General features: G+C 45.1%; 1 protein-coding gene across 7 annotated transcripts in view; it reads right to left on the reverse strand.

The window, feature by feature from the left end:
• Positions 1-5253: 5253 nt before the first annotated feature.
• The window catches only part of MYBL1 (MYB proto-oncogene like 1), a 37756-nt gene continuing 30037 nt past the window's right edge, over positions 5254-12972 (reverse strand). For all 7 annotated transcript variants that reach the window (XM_083187199.1, XM_083187198.1, XM_083187197.1 and 4 more), the window contains 2 exons: positions 7669-7836; positions 5254-7042 (listed from right to left, as the gene is read on the reverse strand). In XM_083187199.1, coding sequence (XP_083043325.1) covers positions 6911-7042; positions 7669-7836 — 300 coding nt within the window. In that variant the 3' untranslated portion in view covers positions 5254-6910. The remainder of the gene's footprint in view (positions 7043-7668; positions 7837-12972) is intronic.

Here is a 12972-nt window from a genome sequence, read left to right on the forward strand (position 1 = left end):
GTAGCATCTGAGCGGGTGCTCAGACGTTGCCCGGCATTAGACAGCGCATGCGCAGTCTAATCCTGATACTCCAATCCTGGGCATTTTGGGGCCAATTCCCGGGATCCCGCCGATCCCAGGATTGGCCACCCTAATCCTGCCATATGTCAATGGTTCAGGTTGGTGGTGGTAACTCTAGTGGTAGTGTAATGGGGGAGATAAAAGGTTTTCTTGGCACACATTAGGCCCCTTAATACCAACCGACTACATGCATATTGTTGCTGACATGTGCTTCCTTTTATAGACAGTCTAGCCATCTCCAAAGCACATGTACTTTTACTCCACAAGGAGCTTTGTGTAGACCAATGGTGTCAAACTCATGGCCCTCCAGCGGATGTGGAATTACACGTCCCAGCATGGCCTGCCACAGTTTTTAGCAAGCCATTATATAAATCGGTGGCAGTGCATGCTGCATAGGGTTACCACCTTTCCCCTTTAAGTCCGGACACATATTAATTACACAGGTTCTGTGGCTGGCTGACTTCAAGACCCCATTTCACCTGGTTTTAAACTTCCACAGAACCTGTGTAAATAATATGTGTCCGGAATTAAAGGGGAAAGGTGGTAACCCTAATGCTGCATACCTCACAACATGACCCTCTCCAGGAGGGACACAATGCTGTTTCTAGTCTTCCCTCTGAATGAATTACTGCCATCACCTGTGTTGAAAGGCACCTTTCTTGTCAATTAATCTGTTCGGCACAGGTGATGGCAATCATACATTCAGGGAAGTCCAGGAACAGAGCATTGTGTTCCTCCTGGAGAGAGTCATATTGGGAGGTAGGCATGCTGGCATGTGTAGTTCCACAACAGCAGGAGGGTCATAAGTTAGACACCACTGGTGTACACCAATTGACTCCACAGTAAGCAGAAAAAGCCGGCGAATTGATGGCGAGAGTGTAAAAACGGAATCGCCGTGGCCGGCGATAAAAGTCATTGGGCGGTATTCAATGAGAATACCTGCAAGGTGCAGCGAATCCTTTTTTGGATTCGCTGCACATTCGCCACGTTCCGGAGCCTCGCAGGCTCCGGTATGCAACGTGTCAGGGGCTCGCTGCCCCTGACTGGTGAATATGAGCTCCTGCGGCGAATGCCGCAGGGAGCCTGAGGACGGTGGCAGGCAGAGAGATGGAAGTCTCTCTGCCTGCCCCAGAACGTTTGTGGGGGGGAGGTGGGCTCCCCGGGTGCCAGGCAGCACAGGCTGCCCCCCGGGGGTGCCAGCAGGGGACCGTATATTCACTATACCCGATCGTAACGATCGGGTGCAGTGAATATATGAATATGTAATGAGCGGCTCGGCTTTTTTTTTTTTTTTTTTACACAGCAGCCAGCAGGGGGCCTGCTGGCTGCTGTGTCAAAAAAAAAAAAAAAAATTACAGCACATGAATAAAAATAGCATGCCCCTCCTCAGAATAAAATTCCTGATTTTTTGACACCAAATGTAAAAAACAAAACACTTTATTTTAAAAGTTCACATTCCACTTCTCCATAAAAAGATAGCGATTGCTACTCGGTGAATCATGGCGAAAAAAACCTTCAAATGTATTCGCCATGTGGTCATTGAATAGGGTGATTCGCCGTTTTTGTCAAAAATTCGACAAACAGCACAAATTCGCCATAAAAACATGGCGAATCAGGCTCATTGAATACGGCCCATTGATTTATTTGATCTAACAGATTTGTCCAAATATTAGTTTTTGACTATTTTCCAGCATTTATGAGCAAATGATTGAATTTCATATACTTTCATTCATTACCACATTTTTGTTTTATCCAAAATATTTTTATTGAAGTATTGAGCATCACAAGAATACCAGTTTTGAATTGTACATATGTATATGTATCCGTCTTGCACCGCTCTCCTCTTTTTGCTCGGTCTCCCCATCTCTTAGTCCCCCTCCATCTCGGTCCCTAATCTTTCTGCTCCCCACCTTTCCCCTCTTTTTCCCTGCTTTCTTTCTCCCCCTTCTGTCTCTCTCCCAGACTCTTTCCCGGACATTTTCCCTGACTCCTGCCCGTACCTCCCCTTTTTCTCTCTTGCTCCTCCCCCTCTCCATTTCTCACATTCCCTCTCACCTATATTTCCTTTGGCACCACCTTTGTCTCACTCCCGTAACTTACTTCTACTTCTCTTACTTCTGCCCCCCCTAAGGGGCATTGTAGAAACAGCGGTACAAGGGGGTCCTTTCAAAATGTTACATCCTATTATCCTAGTATAATATTAAAAGTTCAATAACATAGATATTATTAGTTCCATAACAAAGATACAGATCCAGACAATGCTTTATAAAATATTTTTTTATTTTGTCATACTGGCAAACAGAGTGTACTGCGCATGAAATGGAGCAATATTGTAATAGACAAAGCGTGACTATACCCTAGTGTTTCGCCGGCCTGGACAGAAATGAACCTGACCAGAACCATCCATTGTCTAACGCTAATACATGGTCTATACAGTTTCTACTTTCAAAAATGTTCTTGTATGTTTGACAGTTCAATATAGTAAGGTATGTAGTGTACAACACAAAAGCATACATACAGAAATCATATATATAGCCATCAAACAAGTCACTACATAGGGACAACAGAATATTATGAAAATTTTTGACTTCGAATACATTTTTTTCCCCCAGCAAATAAATTCTCAACCAGTACCATTGGGAAACTATTATGTCAACTGGAAATACAGCACGTTACTACACGAATAAGAAGTCAGTCCTGTATAATCGGATAAAACATTATACCGGACTAACCAGAATTTCGTGGTCAAATTTGGATAGTTGGGATTGATCGGTCATTTTAGAGGACATACTGTAAAATACCATTAATCTGGAAGTTATTTTCAGGGCAATGTTCAGCTCAGGAGATTGGCTGTTGTGATAATTATTGGAAGCAAAGAGGTTAGAGTTGCAAAACCTCCTGTCTGAATGAACGTCCTCTGCACTCCATATGAACCGCAATCTCAATTTCGGTTTGAAAACGGACCATTATTTGCCAATAGGTTGGTCAGTCAGTTGCACTAAGCAGGCCCACAGAGCCACCACATGTGTTGGGAGAATTATCAAGCCTTGGAGAGAAATAGAATCAGTTGCCCAAATCAACCAATCAATATCTAACCAATTTCAAATCCTGTGCTAAATAAAAGACAGTTAGGAGCCAATTGGGTGATTTGGCCAACATCTTCACGGCTTGATACATCTCTAAAGGGTCACCAATTTTCTCAAAATGGAACATCATTTTGTGGGTGAATAGAATCGCCAACTTTTCAGTTCCAACTTTTCCTGTAGTTATTATTTACTTGCCATGAAAAATCACCCAGAAATGTACTTTACAATAAATCTAACTTTTATCCAGTACATCTGCCGCTAAATTGAATAAGAAACCAAACTATCCAAATTCAACGTTATTGAGAAGGACATAAGACAAGCGTTAGTGAAGCAGTGAAATTGAAGGTATTGGTTGAGCCTTTCTTGCTGTATTGGGAATGTGTGACTCTTGTTACAACCCTTGTACACTGCATATAATGCTCTTCTTCCATCTCCGTAGCAGCAAGCCTATTCTGCTGTCTTATATAGCAGCACATCTTGAAAATGGAGAAGAACTTTGATCAGGCATGAGCAAACTGTGGCCCTCCAGCTGTTGTGAAACATCCCAGCATGCCTTGCCATAGTTTTAGCATTCCTAAATGATTTGTAAAACTGTGGCAAGGCATGATGGGACTTGTAGTTTCACAACAGCTGGAGGGTCGTAGTTTGGACATGCCTGACTTAGATCTATAAATAAAACAAATACAATCCCCAGACGCTACAGAACAGCACTATTTCCCAGTTAGTAAATAAGTAGCCAAGCGCACCATTAAACTATACAGTACATTCTCTACATTACAAGCAAACCTTCCTTCAGAACAAAACAGAGAAATAAATTATAAGTGCAAATACCTAGAAATAGGCACAAAAAGCAACTGTTGACACCTATAGTCGTGCAAAGCTTGGAAAGATCAACTGCATTAGACACCGCTGTAGGGAGAACCGGTCTGAGACAGTGCATTGTGAATTGAAGTACTTGAAAGACGTAGCCGCTTTTGAAATACCCTGACACCCACATTAATGGTAGTACAGCCTCATGCCGTCATTTACATGATTCAAACATAGTGCAACATGTCATATTGGTCTTGTGTATAAGTTATGCTCAGTTACAGTGCTAGCTACACAGAGAAGAAGGTTACATCCCTGGCACATAATATTGGACTGTCGCTCATTCAGTAGAAATAGGTGAAGGGTAGGTGTCAGCGTTCTGTTGGAATAGCGACATACATTTTAAAGGACATAAGTTTAAAATACAAGTGTGATTCTACAATAGAATGACTAGTAAGGATGTGACTGCAGTTTAAAGTGGGCTGAAATTGCTACTCAGACTGACTGACTGGCTTTCCCCCTGCCCGGCGCCGATGGAGGGAGGGGGGGGTGGCGTTGCATAGCAGAGCACTATGCAAAGCCGTCCTGAAAGCCGCTCATCTGCTGGTATAACCAGCAGATGAGCGGCTTTCCCGGCGATGTTGCGGGAGCGCGCTCATCGCCGGACCATACACACTGGGTGGCTTTGAGCTGAAAGACGCTCAAACCTGCTGTTTTGAGCGACTTTCAGCTCAAAGTCGCCCAGTGTGTATGGGCCTTTACAGTCATAGGATTGCAACACAGTGGGATAAGTCATGGGATTGTTGCATTTAGGAGATACTGATTGCCAAACAATTTTGATCAAACCAGTACACTGCATATTTAGGCAGCACCCACGTGGTAATACTGGGCTAAACTAACTATACGGACGTGTGGCCAGCAACAGCTTATCAGAACTTAAGATAATCGGAGATGAAGTTATGTTCTAGTGGTGGCAGAAGCTATTAGTCTCTGTTTGACAGCACAGGTCCTGTTAGAAATCCCAATGGAAGGAACCTCAGCCGTCTGCTGGAAAAGGCATATATTAAAGGCCCATACACACTGGGCGACTGAGCTGAAAGTCGCTCAAAATAGCAGGTTTTGAGCGGCTTTCAGCTCAAAGCCGCCCAGTGTGTATGCCCCAGCAATGATTGCTGCTGCACGCTCCCGCATCATTGCCAGGAAAGCCGCTCATCTGCTGGTAATACCAGCAGATGAGCAGCTTTTAGGACGGCTTTGCATAGCACTGCACTATGCAAAGCCGTCCTCCCCCCCCCCCCCCCCCCCACGTCGGCACCGGGCAGGGGGAAAGCCGCTCAGTGTGTATGCACTGAGCGGCTTCCCCCCCCAGCGATGAATGTGATCATCGTTGTCCATACACCCTGGGCATAGTCGCCCAGGGTGTATGGACCTTTAACAGAACAATAGCTGACAGATGAATAGTAAATATAAAACTATTTGGAGTTCGTCCAACCGCCCTATGTCCTTGTGATTACCAATAGCCTTTATGTAAATAAACTTGTAGTTTACGTGTAGTTATTTAAAAACAAAAACAAAAAAAACCTGTATAGTAAATGTCAGCAGATGCTATAATAAAAACAGGAAATTATTTGGACTTCTCTAAAACCTAAATATACATTTAAAAACACAGACTTGGACTGGCAAGCATTAAATAAATAAAGAGATCGCAAGGAACAACATTTCCTTTTACCTACGTGTTCTGTACATTACATTCAAACCTAGTACAATTCTCAGCTTGAGAATTAAAATACTGATAAATTCTAATTAGGAAACCATATTTCTGCATTACGCCTACCTCTGCATGAAGTACCTTTTGTATATAAATATATAACACTGTAGCTCATTCATGTGTTACTATGCAGCATACCGAAGCCTAGTAGTGCAACTTCCTGTTCGCTCAAACATCTACAGTATAAACAGATGTCCTGGAAGCTAGGAGAGAAAATGCAAACGCTTTCTGCACACGTCTATTACAAAAATACCATAAGTAACAAAGTACCTAAAAAAAAACACAACAGCAACTAAAATGAGATCACATAAAAAAATGATATTATATATGTGAACTGTCTGACTTCAGTTCTACTTTACACCTCCTTTCCATTTTATTACACTAATAAAAAATATATATCTATATACGGTTTATAATAATAATTAAAAAAAGCCTGCAGATAAGTTTTTAAAAAGGTACAGTAGCTCACATTTGCTGTCAGAATTGTACTACATTCTACAGATGAAAGGTAGATATGCATTGGATATAAAACAAAAAAGGAAGCATTTAACCGAATCCTTGAAAAAGGAAAACAATATACAAGACCCAGACAAAAAAAAAAAAGCAAGGATAACAATAAAACCAAAAAGTAAAAAAAAAAAAAAAAAAAGACAGAAAAGCAACAGAAAAATTTAAATAATCAGAAGCAAGGCTATCCGACTACCAGGATAAAAGACCTTGTATCAAAGCCACAGTCCAGAGATCTCAAGAACCAGGCATATTTCTGTTCTACTTGTTGGGAAAAGGAGCTTGAATTCACACCACAAAATTTGTACAAAAACTCCAAACAAAAACGTATAAGAAAACCCAAAGAAAAATGCATTTTCAGACCTTCATGTAATGTCTTTTAAAAATGAAATGGAGTTGATAAGGAGTCCATGTGTCACGGTTCTCAGCCAGTGAGAAGGGCACTTTTACATCTTGCATATTCTTCGGGAGAGACAGAGAACATCTGTGGCCTTTTGGTAGAATGGCGTAGATAGCTAGTAACAATAGATCCTACTGTTAGGTAAGGAATTGCTCCCTTTTAGCATTCATGCATAATGCGAGGCTGCAAAACAAAGCATCATTTTGCCAACAGTTCTAAAAAGTCTTGTTTTAGTGCACTTAGGTAGAAGGCATTTTGATTATCCAGCTAAATATGAAACAATCATATAACTAGAGATCTGGATGTAGAGCTGGCCGATGCCTTGTACATATCAAGATAACGTCTTGCCTGCTCAGTCATGATTAACTGATCTTCAGTTTTTCCAAACACAACAGCTTCCCATTCGCAGGCAGACTGGAAGGAATAGAAATTAGTAAATTAGAATTTGCCAACAAGAAGTTAAAAACAATAAACAAAAATGCCAACACAATACCAGTCATATATCGCAACATGGACCGATATATTGTATAGTGTGTAGCCAGCTTTAGGGGGTATTCAATCTCGTCAGAACGAGCCTGACTTTACAAGCAGTCGGGCCCGTTCTGCGGAGAACTGCTGGGAATTGTCGAGCTCCCAGCCGCAGCTCGGCGATTTGCAGCCGTATCTCACGGATACACCCCCTTTTTGAACATTGAATCCCGCCTGCCAAGCTGACTTTGATCCGACTGAATCACAGCTGACACTGGATTGAATACCCCCCTTAGTGTTTATGCGGGGATGTGTGTGTTTTACTTTAAATGTAACTTGCAGTAAAAATAAAGCTGATCAGTATTTGTCGGCTATACTGCATGCAGCATTGGTTTATTCGGATGCGAAATGGCTATTTTATTGCTCTTCGTTCAGAATTAGGCATATATTCAAACAATGCAAAGCATACCACTGCGGTCAGGAAATTGATTTACTGCCTCTATAATGGTCTCCAGCACAGAAAACTGAGGTCATATTACTGAACCAAAACATACTATCCTTGTAACAAATACCTGAGCAGGTCTTTCCATTTTAACGTTTACTTCAAAATTTGGATTCTTTCTTGGAAGCATATTATTCTGATTTCCTGTGCCAATGCTGCAGTTCCAGTCTGCCCTCTGTGCCAACGGCGCCCTTAAAGATGTGGAAAGGCTACTTTCACTCTGTCTTGCATTTTCATTCTTTGAAGGAGAAAATAAAAAGCTAAGGTTTCAAGAAGTAAATAAATCTAAGAAATAATTGTTACAAACTTGTATTTTTCTACATAAGTATTTGAACTGATGGAAACCGCAACTTACTTCCAACTCTGTAGGGAGCGCAGTTCCATCAATACAATGTCATTAAACATTGCCTAAGTGGAAACACCCCACTAAAGGTGCATACACATGGTGCGATTTGAGCTACTGATTTTGAATATATAGTCAAAAAACAGGAAGAAAGGTTAACACAAAACGCACAGTGTGTATACAGTTTGCGCAGCAAATGCACGTCCCCTGTGAGGTCGGCATCTCAAGAAAAGAAAAAGAGAGACTGTGCAGTCAAGCCAATTTTGACTATATTGTATACAGTCTAGTATAATCAAAATCAGCCAGTCAAAATCTCTAGTAAATATATTCAAGATCTCAATATATAGACCAGTGGTTCACAAACTTTTTCGATTTATGGCTGCCTATAGCAGCACCACGGTCAGTGTCCGGGTGGCTGTCTGTTACAGCGTGTACCGCCGCTGGAAGTTACGCGGCATACCGCTGCTGCAGGTGATACTCGTGTACACACTTTTAAATAGATCTTAAATAGAGCAATAAACATAAATCAATTGTATTCAGGCCCCCCACGAACATGAAATGCTGACGCGCGTTTCGCTATAAGCTTTTTTGATTTAGCATGCGGATAATTAGTAAGTAGTGTCAAGAATGACAATATTTACATAAGGAGTGAATAAGGAGTAAATTCCCTTAATGTCATAATACTAGGTATCCTGATTCCAAGTACACAAGGGGCAGCATTTTCACGGACCCTGTACATGGCTCCTATATCAGTAAATGAGACAACGCTAAGTAAAAACCAGACAATTAGGGAATTCACTCCTTATTTAGATAGTCATTCTTGACACTACTTACTAATTATCTGCATTTAACGGCTTCCAGGCGCCTGCCCGGTTAGCCTTGAAAAAAGTTATAGCGAAACGCGCGTCAGCGTTTCACGTTAGTGGGGGGGGGGGCCGGTTTACAAATGATCTATGTTTATTGCTCTATTTAATATTTATTTTAAAGTGTGTACACGAGTGTCACCTGCAGCAGCAGTACGCCGCGTACCTTCCAGCGGCGGTGCACACTAACAGACAGTATAAACAAACCCTAGCAGCAGGCGGACACTTGTTTCTTTCTTGGCACATAGAATATGAGTATTTGCTGTACACTCGGGGCCAATTTAAAAACTGACTTTTGTGACAAACTAAATAGCGGGGTGAAAAGGAGCGGCCGGGACGCTGCCCACATCCGATCCCCTGCAAATACAGAAATGTATTGATTTATCATATATAGGGACATGGTTCCCATGCTTTGAGGACACGCTCTTATGCTGTCACATTGCCTCTAAGAACGTTGCAAATTAATACGGTGTCAGTTTACAATATTGCTTGTTGTTACAAGTGCTATTGCATCAATTATTTTACAGTGAACACACCAAAAGATCATCTGTTAACCCCCGCAATTTCAGGAATGTTATTTCCTTTTTACACTGTCTAATTAGTCCTTACATCACAGCATAATCCGCCTCTGCATATCGGCATCAACATTGAATGGTGCTGCCCAGGCCATCGATATATATCGCTTTGTGTGTGCCCAGCATAGAAGCATGTATATAATACAGACAGTTTAGCATCTAAAAAACAGACAGTTGACTGAAAAGGAGAGAGGCTGCTTCTCAAGAGAGCTCCGTCTGGGGACAACTAAAAACCCCTCCAAATCCCCTCCACACGTACCTGCGTGCACAATAAGTGCCGGTGGGCTCCCCCTCATCTCTGGGGAGCTTGCTGGGAAGCGCTGCGGAGTCGGGGGTCCCGTTTTCGGGTCCCTGCGGACTGCGGCCTAGCACCTGCAGAAGCCGGGACCTCGAGTTGCTGCCCGGTCCGCCGCTGGGCTCCCACACGAAGAGGCGCGACGTGACTACTCCGGAGGCGGCATCCGGACCCCAGTGACCCTCTGTGTGGTCCCCTGGCGCCACCGGACCCCTGCAGGAGCCTGTATCAGCTCCGTTGACAAGGTAGGAGCCGCTCAGGCCCCCTTCTCCCCGGCCGGCGGCCATTTTGGAAACCGGAGACGCCGGAGCTGCGCCTCTTACCACCCCCCTGTATCACCCAGGGGGCTCACCTGGGTCACCTGGGATGTGGGCGCTGCCCACCCCAACCACACTGGACTCCTAGCCCCATCAATCTGCCCCAGTCCACAGCTAAACTGCACAAACAAAGAGCGGCGGCCATATTGGATGTGGCATCATCCATACAGCCATCCACTCGCCTGCTCTCCCGGCTCCATACAGGTCAGCCAGACTGGGCATTACAGTGAGAGGGACTAGGCTGATCCGCCCTCATAATTCCGTGCTGCACCCGGCCTGTACACTCTCCCCAGGCACTGAAGGAGACAGGCGGCGGCCATATTGAGTGGGGCAGACGCAGCCCAGCACAGGCAAATGAAAACCCCTATGTAAGGGGGATAATACCCACGTCTCAGGCTCACGTTTTGCCGCCCCTGCCAACCCCATCCCCTCTGAACCCACTCCGCCTCCTTATAACTGAGCATCGCTTAAAGCCCGACCCCCGCAGCATCGCGAGGAGACCCCACAGCTGAGAAACAACAGTCTCCCATTCTCCGGCTACTATCAAGCTCCCCATCATCTGGGAAAGTGGACCCCCCTCCCCGTCAGCTTTGACAAAGAGACTACCCCCTTTCCTCTTCAACTGAATTGAAGCGCCTCATGTCGACCTAAAGGCCCCTGCCCCGCTTCCCCTGGGTGCCCCTGACCATTCACCCCTACTTTCCGAACCATACAACAACTGATCGAGGGCCCGACCCCCTACAAGTCCCGGCCTTTTTAGATCCATTCATACTACTCTACCTGCCCGGGCCCTTCTCACATGCGGAGATCCACCGCTAAAACGCCCAAAAAAGGTGGATCTGACATCTCTCACCACTTCACTCGCTCCATCAAAGCAACCCCTCGGGAGGAGCCCAACTCCCCTACCCCAAAAGTCATGGATAAGAAGCAGCCCGCCTCACCCACCCCCTCCACCAAGGAGGACATCCTGGCTCTTCGATCCTTAATCACTGATCTTAAGGATTCGCTCGAGACTAAATTGGACAAGGCGATGGCGTCCATTAAATCAGACATTACCTCCCTTGCAGCCAGAACTTTCAAACTGGAATCTCGACAAGACGGCTTTCAAAAATCTCTGAACGACACAAGCAGAGACCTAAACCACATCATCTCTGAACTAACTGACCTTCGCTCTAAGAACGAAGATCTGGAAAACAGAGAGCGGAGAAACAACATCCGTATACGCAACATTCCTGAATCTATCCCGCAAGAGGCCCTAGAGCCCTACCTCCACAGACTCTTCTCCACCATATCCAAAGATATTGGTCCGCGAAAACTTCCTTTAGAGAGAGCGCACCGAGCGCTTAGACCAAAACCCCGCGATGGAGATCCACCCCGGGACGTGATCATCCGATTCCTAAGCTTTAAAGACAAAGAAATGGTCCTTTCAGCAACTAGAGGTCAGAGATCCACCACCTTTGAATCCTCGAATCTCCAGTTTTACCAAGATCTGGCCCCTCTCACGCTAGCAAAAAGAAGGGACTTTCGTGACCTCACAACCGCCCTCCGGGACAAAGGCATCCGTTACCGTTGGGGCTTCCCCTTCAAGCTAATTGTGGACCTGAACGGTAAGACTGTTCTAATCAGAGATATGCGGGAATGCGGGAATGCAGGGATCTGCTCTCCCACCTTGAAGAGTCTTCCTCCTTCCCAGAGGGCGGGTCACCATCTACCCACGAGTGACTCGGACCCTTCAGCTAATACGGAATGACCCCCTTGGACATTTACCTTTTTGTTTACCAGTTTGCTCCTCACATATTTGAGCACTAGTTAGGATTGTACTTCAGTTCTCTCATGGTCATTCCAGACCGCTTGTTTCAGTTCAGGCCATGACACTGATTGTGTTTGAAGTTGCCTTGTTAGATTGTATAGGGGCTGGGCGGGGGGCTTAGGGCGGTTGGGAGAGCACCTTCGATCTTGTTGCCCGCAATTTACGGGAAAAACACACCCTACCCATCCCTGCAGTACATATTTTACAGCAGATGGGCCCCTTCTCTCTGCCGCTCTCCCCCCCTCGCCTCAGCACCCTTTTGTTTTCTTTGACATTTGTATGTTTAATGTTTCAATTTACTTGTTGACCACCGCACCCAGGGGAATCGACAAGACACGCTTACTTTCCACACACCCCCCCCAACCCTTCTCCCTAGGGTGACGCCCCCTAAGGGTGGACCACCCCTTTGGACACACCCGTCCCACCAACTGAGCACCTCCTCCTCTCTCCGAGGACTCGTTCTCAGCCTCGTCCTCCCTAACCTCCCATCACACTTAGCCCCCACCCCCTCCACAACGCTCTAGAGCAACGCTTACACTTACCCTCTTTAACACACACAGTATCTGTCCCCTCCCTCCGCCTTACCACCCCCCCTTCCCCCCCCATCCTCTTTCTCTTCCCCATCTAGCAACCTAGGATGCCACTCACAATAGCCTCAATGAACGCAAGGGGCCTAAACACCCCTCAAAAACGTTCTCTCCTATTCCGCACCATTCGTACCCTTAATGCAGACGTCATCCTTCTGCAAGAGACACATTTCAGAGCACCTGGACACCCCACCCTCCAATCTAGACAATTCTCTACTGTGTTCTACTCCTCCAGCTCGTCCAAACATAATGGTGTGGCCATCCTACTCCGCAACAGACTTCCCTTCTCAATGCACTCGGTGTTTAAAGACTCCGATGGCAGATATCTCATCGTCACTGGTCGACTGGGCCACATGGAGGTAACTTTTGCTAATATATACGCCCCCAACTCAGGCCAACAACGCTTCTTTAAAAAGTTCTTCACCACCTTGCAGAAAAAGAAAAGCGGTCATGTATTTCTAGGAGGAGACTTTAACTGCGTTCCTGACCCAGAGTTAGATAAATCAACACACCTCCCCTCCTCTAGATCCGACCCTTTGGCCCGGGCCCTTTCAAAGCATACCACAGAGACCGGTCTTGTCGAG

The sequence above is a fragment of the Crinia signifera genome, chromosome 5, assembly GCF_055691185.1.
Source record: "Crinia signifera chromosome 5, ASM5569118v1, whole genome shotgun sequence".
Taxonomy (NCBI): Eukaryota; Metazoa; Chordata; class Amphibia; order Anura; family Myobatrachidae; genus Crinia; species Crinia signifera.